A 12,368-nucleotide genomic window follows, 5' to 3' on the forward strand; every position below is an offset into this window, starting at 1 on the left:
ACAATTAAGAAACAGTTATTCAGTATTTTATGTATTTTGCCCAATGCACGATCTGACTTCTCTTTCCAGTATTCTCCAAATAAACAGAATTACTACAATGTCCCTTCCACAGCACTGTGTTACAGGAACTAATTTAATGTTTTAAAATATCCCAAGAGACATTTTTTTCATAGATAGGAAGTCAAGTGAATCAAGAGATTCACAAAGTTATACAGGAGGAAGACTCGGTAAATTTTAGTTTCCCTGCCCTCTGTAGACTAAACTTAGTCTGCAGAGGCTTTGCTCAGATCCTCCAAGTTTAGTCCCATCAGTTCTGCTGCTGTCCTACCTCAGGTTCCTTGTCTCAGACTTTTTCTCTTTTCTGTCTGCCCAACTTCCAGGATTCAGGACAGTCAGTTGAATATCCTTGCTAAGCCTGACATCTTCTAGACTTCTCTTACCTCCACTCTTGTCTACTAGTCCCACTTTCCATGCCCCTCTCATTTATTTGTCCAATCTGCACTTAACCATCCCCAGCAGTTCCACTAGTCAGCCCCTCTATCCATCCTTGAGCGAGATACCAGTTCCCCACAGCTACCAACAGAATACTCCCATGATGTCCTCTGCCAGCTCTCTTGTCCCAGGCTCTTCCTCCCTTTGTTAGATACTTACCCAGCCCTTCCTACTCCTTAAGAAATATGCCTTTTTTTTCATCTGCCCTCTTCCTCTTCTCTATGGTTTCCAGATTCCTTCACTTGTAAATCATCATTTCAGCAAAGAATTATTTCCCTCATTCTGGTCATATTATTGTTCTTTAGGTATTTAAATAGACATAAGGTACATTTGTTCTTTTCTGCCTCCCTCTTCTACCCCAGTTGTGTGACAGCAGAAGATTCTCAAAAGCACAGGAGGAGAAGATTCCCCTTCTCCTTTCAACATCTAGTCTGACCAATTCCTGAGCTCTGAAATGTGTACTGCAGCACACTCACTCTGCACAGAAAGCACACGTGCAGTAAGGTCACGCTCACATTAAAGAGATGCTCCGAAGTCTGAGAGATTTTAGCAACTAAAGACACAATTATTTCTACCCACATAAATTGATATTTTTCAGGGGGTCTGCTAATTTGCATAAAGTTTCATATTTCTCCATAGGGGAAAAGAAATATTTACAGCACATAAAAGCCATCCCCTTAACACATTTCCAGATCTAGCTCAAAATCATTATTTAAAGCATTCTATATAAAATGTCCCAATAATCTAGTGACGCAGAATAATTTTACCAGTCTTTTCCTCAGAATAGTTGAGCTACTTTGAGTAAGAAACTTCTTAAAAACTGTTTCAGGCCAAGGGAAACCACTCCGCACAGAAAGGCCTGAAATGACATTTCTGTCTGAACAGGAAGAGTTGCATGCACTTACGAAATAATTTTCAAAGGGAACCAAAGACATTAACAGAACCACCAGCTCTTTTTCAGTCACATTTACTTCAGAGTTGTAAGAGATACCTAAGAATTTTTGTTTCCATTAGGTCATTTGCTTTTTTATGTTTGTGTTTTACTTACCGAACATTTTCTGGTCTCAATTTATCCAGTACCATCTCTATTAAATCAGGTCTGAATTCTTCAAGCAAATATTCAGCAGCCAATACTTCTTCTATTGGATAGTACTAAAAAACAAAGCCCAGAAACACATAGATGAATAAACAAAACTAAGCATGAAAAAACTACGGTTCAGTAAAGAAAACAAAAGCATATACTTTTGGTCACAAAATCTGTATTACCTCTGTAACTTCAAATTAGAAGTGTGTAGATGTTTTAAAATCTTTCTCTTAAAACTAAACAAGAGGGAGTAACATTCTATCTATGCAATCATATTTCTCATGTATTAGGCAATTTTATATACTGCAGATTTACCATTCTTTTCTCTTGAAATATTTTATGTCTCAATATAAAAAAAGTCATCCACCTTTAAATAGTATTTTGAGTAAAGTAAAAAATAACGTGGTAAATGCTGACCCCTGCAGGATATTTTTAAAGATAAAAGAATACCAAGTACTCTACTAGACTGAATTTGGGGAAAAAAACTCAAGTAAGCAAAAACAAATAAAAGAAAGAAACAAAAAAACCACCCCATAAAAATCTCCAAAATAACCACTAAGTTCTCTTAGGATTCTCAAATAATTCAATTCTTATTTACAGTAATTTAAAGGTTAAGTATATTTCAATATCTAAAAGCATAATACAGATTTAAACACTTTCAATTCTAACATTCTTCATTTAGGATCAAGCTGAAAATCTCTTAAGATACACAACAACTTAAGAAAAAAAGTTTAAACTTGTCTGAAAATGATTAGTGTGGTCGACAGGAAAACTTTCTTGATAAACACCTGGGAGGGAAAATTACCAGATGACACTGAGTACTTGCAGTCTGCCAGGCAGCTGTAATTTTTTTGACCAAAATTATTACAAAATTACTTTTTGAATTACATACATTATACAAGAAAACTACTGTGGAATGACTTCCAGAACACTGAGTAACTCATAAAAAGTATTCTGGAAAAGAGAAAGAGCTGCAGGGCTGGAAACCAAGGACAATGAATCAAACCTGTGTTAAAAAAAATTCAAATGTAAATGCTAAATATCCAGAATTTGATGCTCATTGAACTACTAACAGCAGAATGAGAATTACCATTCATACTGCAAAGCACAGCAAAAGAAAGGCAGTGAAAAAAAAAGTCCTGAATCACTACCATACTCTTTGGAACATTTCTGGCAACTACCTGGCCTGATTTTTGAAGCAATTGTGATCAGAAATGATCCAACAAATACAAACCACTGAAAGACTGTTTCAGAAGTTAGAAGCCCATTTGTTACATAGATTTTATGCATTTGACTGAACAAAAGCAAGAGACAGCAGCCCAAACACGAGTTCTTTAAACAACCATTTAAATTACTTCAGTTCAGTCTAATGTTTTTTAGTAAACAAAGAAAATTCTAAAATTAAAGATCACTATTTTAGACTTTACAAATTAAAGGTCTAGGACCATTAACAGGAATTCCTGCAAAGAAACCGAAAGTTTCTCTGAATAAATGCAGACATTAGCTATGCAATGAAGAACGGCTGCAATCTATAAAAGTTACATAATTTCACCAGACAAAAAGAACCCAACAAACCCACCTAAATGTTCCATTAGTGCAAAATGAGGGAACTGAATTCTGCAAGAAGTATAAAGACCAAGTAAAAGCTACATGATGGTTTTTTCAGTACCAACACATAATCACATCAGTAAAGTCAAATATTTGTAATTTGCAATCTTAATACAAATATTTCTGCTTACTGCAGTATTTCAACATTGTTAACTATGGAACATAGTGCTCATGTTAATGATAAAACACTACTTCTCTAATATTTTCCCTAATATTTCCTACTTAGCTACAGGTAGACACAGAATAACAAGCTACCTAAGTCTTAAGAAACACTGAAACAGATCAAATAGCAACTCCAGTTACTGTATAATCAGTTCTACCAAGTATAGAAGTATAAAACAGTAGAGCAAACAGAATGTGACCTATTGACTGCTAAAACTAAGATGTATGCAGCATGGTATTAGCTTCCTAAGCACAAGAAGTGCAGAGGACCTTTGCAGATGCCTGTATTTATTAAGATTATAGTCAAACACACAGTTAAATGATTATTAAAAAAACCAACAACCAAACAAAAATGACCCCCCTCCACTTACATGCAACATTCCTCCAAGCTTTGATGTATAACCTCGTGGTCGCTCTTTATCTTTAAATCTGAATGCCACAGCATTTAGATCCTAGAAAACAATGTATGAATGACTGAAGAGCATAAATTAAAGCCTATTTTAAGAATAATTATTTGCTACTTAATTCCTTTTTATAATGAAAGAAAACAAAGTACTTTTGTTGTATCCATGTTATAGCAGTTAGACAGGTACCTAACACAAGTTTTCAGTAACACTCAAGTTGCATAAAACTCACAAGCAATTTGGGATAGTATCACAACATGAAGTGTTATACAAGTCTTGTAAGTCCTGTTCATAGTAAGAGATCTATCCCATATTTCATATATTTTAATTTCCTGATAACTTGAAAACACACCAACTCTGATACAACCATACTGTTGCAGTGCAATGTTTGTCATATGTTAACGAACTGAAGTCTTTCCCTCTTCCTTTTTTCTTCCTTTTGTTCAGCCAGCCAATAGGTAAGTTTAGAGATAGAAAGAGTGTGTTTCTTATTGCTGTCTTGGCCACAGAAATAGAACACATCATTCTTAGGATACAATGCCAAGGGTGAATTAAAGAAATCTAAGACTATACAGTCAGTGAAAAGTACAGTCCATCCTTCCAAGAAACCATGCAGAGAGTCTGATTAATTCAACAGTTCAGCTGAAAATAAACTCTAAAGATTCTTTTCATACTAGTTTGCCAGCTCTCTGACTCACCCCACAGTCTCAGGAGTGCTGGGGCTGATACAAGAGGAGCAAGGGAAAGACACAGGGATGAGATAGAAGGATGGAACTACCTCTTTCAAATCTTCTATTTGCTTACTCTGTAAAGTGAAAAAAATCCATTGGGATTTTTAGCAGAGTATAAAGAGACTTGAGACTATTTTTATAGGTGTACAGTGTCAAAGTGTAAGAAACAAAGCTAACCCAGCTGCAGAATTTCTGCTCCTAGAAGAGACTCAACAGTTTTCATAAAAAAAAGCTAAGGTGGAACAAGAAACTTTCACCCAAGCACATATAGTGAACCAATGAGACTATACACATAAATAAAACTGGGTTTATTTCACACTGACACTGAGCAGTACAGTGCTATCTAATTCTAACAGGATACTTTACATTTTTGCCCTGTGCACACAGAACCATTCAGACTTGTAAGAAGCATGAACAGTTCAGCAAAGACCGAAGTGTACAGCCAAAGTACTCCATGAACAGCCTTGAGTTCACTTTTCAAAAACATGAGGGAACAAACAGCAAATGTCCCATTGCCTTTACAATCTCATCTACAGAATTTGACACATGAAAGAAGAGAGGGGTAGAATAACAGCCATTTCAATTTCCCATTCAATGTTACACCTCAGAGAAAATGTTTCCTCCCCCTCCTCCTTCAGTGAAGACTAAGGAAGGTTATGCAAAATCCTTGTGGAGAGAGCAAGATCCTTCTTCCTTCACCTCCATTATGCTATCATAACCCACAGCTCTGTAAGAGCTTTTCATACCTATGTTAAGACAACATATTCTGAATGTACTTGTCATTTGTGTCATGTTATATCTTCAAAATCAATAAACTTAACTACCATGTGATTATTAAAGGCTACTTACACAGTCAAGTAATCTGTTTCTACTTATAGTAAAAAAAAAATTTTGTAAAAATACAAGCCTTGCACATATCAAGTCCCAATTACTTACCTTGCACTCTTGGAAAACCCATTCTTGAGGTCCTTCTGTACGTAGTTTTTGAATATATTGAAACATGTGCAAAATAATATCTTCAACATGCACTGGAAAGAAAAAAAAAATCCTTAAAAATCCACTTAGTTCTTCACAAAGAAGGAATTCTGATGAACACAAATATGGTTTCTATGATTTTATTTTTCATTACACTCCGATACATCAAGAAATTTAAGGACACATCAAGATATTTAAGGACATCTGCAATCCCACAGCAAAGTTAAACCAGCTTTTCTCAGACATGAATTTAAGTGTTTATGTCCCCAACTAATTCCAAGAACTGCACTGAACATGTCTTCACATGGAGATATTGATTTATAATATAATTTAACTTGGGTCTGAATAGTATGAATAAGTAGCACACAACAGGTATTAACAGCTTTTACAGAAATTTATTTGAAGTATCTAATTAATATAATCTCAAATAAATTGATTTCCTAGGTGACCTGTGTTAGCATAGTATGTTAGCATAGTGGGAGGATCTAAACAAAGACGAGTAACCAGTTAAAATAAATTGGCTTTCAAGCTATAATTACAATTAGTCTCTTCGGATACAAACACAAACCCATCAGATCAGGAATAACATGGAATGAAGGCACATTGCTTCACTTACAAAGTCCTTCCTCTGTCAAGTCCACATTAATGATGAAAAACATGAAACCTCTAGCACCTTCCTTCTGGCCTCCAACAAGAGTATTTACCCATCCTATGACATCAGAAAGAAACTTTATTACATAAACAAATGTGTAACAATTTATGCGACTTTTTGTATGCTTCAGCAACATAACTTTTTTTAAACATATTTTGATTAATTTACATGTGCTCCTTCTCTTCCTTAACACTTACAGCAACAGTGCAAGTTAAATATAAACACAAGTCAGAACTATCTGATTTTGTACTCAGAGTGATATGACAAACTCAAGATCATTTGATTACTAGGTAATTTATTTCTGCTTGGAACAGTGATATAAAGAAAAATAGCAAAAGATACCTTGCAGTCTTCCAGACATTAAGGGACCTGACAAAGTCAGTGACAGAATAGAAACACAATCATGTCAAAGTTCATATAACTATCCAAACAGGGCAGATAAAGGGGACTGCAAGAAATCATAGCTTCAGGAGTCTGACTGCTTATTAGCTATTTATGTTTACCTGCCACAGAAATAAAAATAAAGTGCCAAATCACTTACAATTCAAATTACTCAAGCAGTTGAAGGCTTTAACATACAGAGGTCAATTTTAAGTGAAACTCAGCTAAACTTGAAAGAAATGTGTGATCAAATATTTTTTTAATTGTTTAACTTCAAAGGACTTACCTTTGGCTTTAAGCTCTGATAGAAGACTCCCTGGGCCTTCATGCCCAATCAGATGACCAAGGTAATGGCCAGGGTTTGATTTATAGTATTTCTGCAGGTCTGGTATAGGAAATGTGACATAAAGATTTCTAATATCCTTAATGGGTACCACCTTGTAAAGTTGCTGAGGGGGAAAAACAAACAAAGAGACCCATAAACAAAGGGAAACTCATTTATTTTATTCCTCTCAGGAGTACATATTGTGTTCTTCACACACACACGTTATTTACAATGTACCTCCAAAATCTCAAGAGTAAAGATATCTAAAACTTAGGGCAATGTGCAGCCATTCATAAGGCAAACAAAAAGAAAACTATCTCTCAGTTGCTTACAGCTGTAACCAAATGTACAACCTTTACTATAAACTATTCAAAAGTGGGTAGAAAATCAATAAACGAACATGGAACTTGACAGGGACACGGGTAAAAGAGTAGTGAAGTGTATAATGTTTATTGAAACATAAAAAATATCATTTAAGGTATACACTCCTGATGGACAATGTATCTCTATACGTACCCGGAGATGCTCTTCTTGGAAAGGATGTTCAGGAAACTCTGGTATAGGGACATTTTTATTCTCTACTTCTGAAAATAACTTTACCACTAAGCAAGTCAGCTCATCCAGAGATTCTAGAATAAAGAAACATTAGAAAAAACCACAGTCATTATCTGAAGACTCTGGCAAACTTGGGGTTTGAATATTTTTCGGGAGAGACATGAATTACACAGAAAAGTAGTTTCAATGGTGTTATGATAGTTAATTTCAGAAAGCAAATCTATATTCATACTTAAATTTTGAACTATAACATGCTAGAAACACCATGTTTATTAAAGGAAGGCTTCAATCATTATTAAAATAAATCCTGCAACCTAAAATAAATTTTACTTTTTACTGACAAATCTAAGCTAGAACCAAAGAAAAGATACATCAGCTATTAAACATTTACAAAAACAAATATTCCACAAAAAGCTTAAGGGACATGGAATTACAGCTGCAAATCTTCTAGACTGAAAACATCTTTGCCAAACTCGAATTTTCTTAAGCCTCAGCTCACATCCAGTATTTCAGATACATGGGGAGTCAGGTCATCTGTCCTCAAGCCCCCAAAACAGACACATCTGTGACCTGTTTAAGCACTTCTACTTTTACATCCATTCTAGTTTCAGGCTGTGATTGTAGTACTCTGCAAAAATGAGCAGCAGACCTTCTGCAGAAAGAATTTCATGTTGTGCATTAATTCACCTAAACCAACCTGTACCATTTCTGTTAAAATGCTGCCTTCAAAATTGCTATGTGCCTCAGGAAATGCATTTTGGAGCACTTCTCAAACTGTGAATAAGATAAAAAAGACTCATCTGTCAATTTTTTAGCACACGCCTTTCAAGGGTGGGCGTTGGAAGAAAAAAACGTGCACTTCTTGGACGTCTCAAAGCAATGGATCTCAAAGGATGTCTCAACCTTAATCCTTGACAGATTTCAAAAGTAGTTATCAACTGGTTATCAAAACAATCCCAGTTAGACTGAGAAAGCAGAATCTTTCCTAAACAAAATACATGTGCTCCTACACTAAGAGAACTGTTCAGGGCAAAAAAACAACAAAACAATGCAAACCAAGATGGTTCACTGTATACCAAAATTTTGTGAACTGCATGTAATTCTATTACAAACCTCTATTTTTTATTCACATCACCAAAATACACATTCATTTAAGCTTTACAACTACAGTGATGGTTTCCTTTAGTATAGATTCTCAGTTGCCAGAGTGATTCTTACTGAAAGCTTCCATTTAAAATTACTCAGTGAATTCTGCTTTTGATTAGATAAAGAATTAATTTTATTCCACTCATATCTACCATCTGAACATTACTGTAAAACACCACATAAATACCAGTCTGTCAGCATATTTTCAAAAAGCAAACCATTCTCAACGCACTGTTACTAAGCTTTTAACAAATACATGCAAAATATCATCTTGTGTAGAATGTTTTAAGCAGTTGGAACCTTCATTTTCTTCAAATATATATGTAAAGACTTACTTAACCAACAGAACAAAACTCACCTCTTCCTAAGACACAAATAGCCATTAAATTTGACGAATAATACGTAGAATGGAACTTCAATAGCTCTTGCCTGACATCTATTCCTTCTTTGGTTGGTCTAGTTTCCAGAGTGAGTTTGTTCCCTGTAGCATAAAAACAGTTAACAGTATTTGACATCTATGAACTCAAAGATTGAAAATAAATATATTAATTAATTCATCTGCTTTCCTTGGGATGGATATCAATTTTTTAAATAATTTCTATGCATAATAAGTAAACTGGATCAGTATGGTGTTATATTTTAAATATTTTGTCTATATTCCTCATCATCTGCAGACAAATTAAATTGTGAAGTTCTAGATACCCTACTGTGTTTATTCCCACAGCATCAACATATAGGTTAAAATAAAATAACACAAAGCTGAAGCTTTAATTCAGTAACTGTGCTGTTACAGTATCTGGAGTACATTATGAAGCAACAGTCAGAAGACACCCTGTAGATGTAGGAAAACAGACACTAGACAGTGCAGAAGTGCCTGGGAAACCACTTGACGCTGTTGAGGGCACTGATGGAGAAGAATTGCCATCACAGGCATTAATTCAGGGAGATCAGTGATGGGTATTTGGGGCACACTTTAACAAGAAAACTGGAAGACTAAGGTGTATTTGTTTCTATGGGCAGACAAAGAGCAATAGAAAGTTTGCTGACAAAACAAGCTGCACAGCAACCAGGAGTGACCTGAAGCATCAAATGGAGGCATTCCTATACTGTGCTGCATTAACAACATCTTAGCTGATCAAAAGGAAACAATAAGGATACCAAATGCAACTGTCATGAAAAACATGTCACAGATGTCATCTCTTTGGGTAAATAAAAACCATCACAGCTGGGCTCTACTTCTGCCAGGTCATATCTACAGGAAGGCTATGTGCTATCACTTAATCTCAGAATCAGAGCCTAATCTAAGGAGAGTTGAAGATGACTACTGCTGTTGAATTTGAGCACTCTTTGGATACTCTCCCCATGAAAACGTTTTTCTTATGTCAGCTAAACAACCTTCTTAAAATGGGGAAAACTATTTAATATCTTCAGTAGCAGAAATTAACAAATGTACATTGAACACTTGCCTATTAATTAGTATTTCCCAAGACTCTTTTTTTCAAATTTATCTGTTTGGAGAATGCAGTTATAATTTCACTTTCACAGACAGCTTCCCTTTACAACAGTCAACAGAGCAATATGTGCTCCCATAGCAGGTGGCTACCAGACCCATAACTAGGCCCTCCATCAGCAGGTGCAAAAATATTCTTGTCTTTCTGGAGACAGAGAAGGAAACTAGTCCCTTAAAGCCCATTATCTGCTCGCCCTGTCATCCTAACTGTCCCCAATATTTGAGTCAACTATCCACAGTACAAACTGACCCAGCCACAAAACACATTGATGCTCAATGATTAAACAGTGCAGCCGTATTACTTTGACAGTTTCAAAAATAAATTCATGTCAAAAGTAACTTCTACGGAAAAAAAACAAAAACACTCAACATTTAAACTTCTACCAAAGCATCAAACATTTGTGGTTTTGACCATAACTATGGTATCTCACTTCAATGTTCTTTAAATTCAGGTTTTGGGGTGTTTATTTTAAATTGTTACTAAGCATTCTCTGAATAATTAAGCCTGAACAAAAAAATACAGCCATAAGATTGGAATATGTGCAAGATCATTTTATCTATCCATCTCCTACTGTTGTGCTCTATGGTAAGATGCTGTTTCTATATTCCTACTCCGTAATTTTCACTTCACTTTGCTGATCTTTCTGATTTGACCTAGTCACTGTCACCTAGTCTAAATGTTAGTTAACAAAAAGAGCATGTGGCTTACAACAATTTAAACAAAATTGATTCACTTTGTTATGTTCGAAGACTTAACAGTACCAAATTATGACAAATCCAGTAATTGGAAAACAGCATTCACTGCAGTAATTATCAGAATCATAAAGGTTGCTTCATCACTACACTCCAAGTCTTGGATCTCTCTGTTTCCTATGCTTTTGTCTAGCTCTGTTTGGTTTATGATGTGGAAAATGTGATAAAGCACCACGATAAATATGTATGGAGAGGAAAAAAGGGAATTGTTTCAGTCTGTCTTTAGCAATTTTATATAAACAATACTATTGTGTATGTTACACAGAACTCCAATGAACGATAATTATATTCTGACAAACCTGTTCCAAATTTACTGAAGGGATGATTGGGGTTTCCAGTAGCCTTCTCCAGTTGAAACAACCTCCAGGCATCATTCATCAGATTCTTCTCATGCTCAGAATCAACAGCATTCACTTCCCTGTCTTTGCAGCTTTCATCAAACAGAGGGCACAAGAAAAATTGGGCAAATCTAAAGAGAAAAACTTTAATTCAATCAAGAGTACTGTACATAAATGGTAACAGAAAAGTAATAAGCTTGGTACCTCCTGGAAACAACTGAATACATTCTTTTTTAATGCAGAACTTATAAATTCTGTAACAGTTTTGACACTGATTCAATATCTTTATTTCTCAGTCTCTCAATTATGTATAAATGCAGACAACACATTCATCATATAAGGTACTAAAAGAATAAGGACCCTGCATCACAATTCTCACTGAAACTTTCTAGTGTTTTGAGGTTTAACTGCAGGAGGCTCTTAATCTCACAAATCAAGTAAATCTTGTCAGACATCCAGGGAGAAGCCAAAGTAAACTCATTCTTCACCTCACTGACTACACACTTTTCAATTTCTGTCCTGTTCCCTTTACTAAAAGCATCCTAATATATTTCTAGACTTCACCCTGCTTTTGCTATCAATCCCTAAATTCATGATCATATTCTGTGACCCACATTTCCAAAAATACTCACTGTAAACATGACATTTAAATTTAAAAAATTCTGCCTCAGTGAAGAACTCTGCTAGCCAAAAAATAAATCTTAGCAAGACTTTTAAACTGAAAAATAGCTGGTTGTCAGTTTTAACAAAAGATAGTGCTCTCAACCCTTTTTTAAATATCATAACAATAGAACTAGCAAAAAACTTTTATACTAATTCAAGTAAAACCTACAGAACAAAAATGTAAATCTTAAAAAATGTGTTTACCTGTCTAGTGCACCTTCTAGATGTTCATGTGACACATCGAAGTAATAGTTGGTATGTTCACCACTCGTGAATGCATTTGAGCTCCCAGCATGCTCACTTAGAAATTGGCTATACTCGTTCTCTTTTGGGTATTTCTTGGTTCCCAGGAACAACATATGCTCACAAAAATGACTAAGCCCAGCAATGTTGGGGGGATCAGACAAGGATCCTACAGAAAGAAAAATTTCATGTAACCATTCATAAAAATTAATGCTAAAACGTTAAGCCTTTTAAGATGTTCTACATTACAGTTCACTGCTTCAGGTAATTATGTATCAATTCTGTAGCTGTAAGCAGGCACTTGAGCAACTATAGTCAACTAAACTTAAAAAAAAAAATTAAAAAA

At 35.1% G+C, this 12,368-nt stretch overlaps 1 protein-coding gene across 5 annotated transcripts in view; it reads right to left on the bottom strand.

The window, feature by feature from the left end:
• The window catches only part of IDE (insulin degrading enzyme), a 61,415-nt gene that overhangs the window by 37,710 nt on the left and 11,337 nt on the right, over positions 1-12,368 (bottom strand). For all 5 annotated transcript variants that reach the window (XM_017803824.1, XM_017803823.1, XM_017803822.1 and 2 more), the window contains 9 exons: positions 11,984-12,191; positions 11,078-11,247; positions 8,874-8,996; positions 7,331-7,443; positions 6,776-6,938; positions 6,073-6,165; positions 5,418-5,509; positions 3,718-3,798; positions 1,541-1,644 (listed from right to left, as the gene is read on the bottom strand). In XM_017803824.1, the coding sequence (XP_017659313.1) occupies positions 1,541-1,644; positions 3,718-3,798; positions 5,418-5,509; positions 6,073-6,165; positions 6,776-6,938; positions 7,331-7,443; positions 8,874-8,996; positions 11,078-11,247; positions 11,984-12,191 (1,147 nt within the window). The remainder of the gene's footprint in view (positions 1-1,540; positions 1,645-3,717; positions 3,799-5,417; positions 5,510-6,072; positions 6,166-6,775; positions 6,939-7,330; positions 7,444-8,873; positions 8,997-11,077; positions 11,248-11,983; positions 12,192-12,368) is intronic.

The sequence above is a fragment of the Lepidothrix coronata genome, unplaced genomic scaffold (assembly GCF_001604755.1).
Source record: "Lepidothrix coronata isolate B3197 unplaced genomic scaffold, Lepidothrix_coronata-1.0 Scaffold8, whole genome shotgun sequence".
NCBI classification, from domain to species: domain Eukaryota; kingdom Metazoa; phylum Chordata; class Aves; order Passeriformes; family Pipridae; genus Lepidothrix; species Lepidothrix coronata.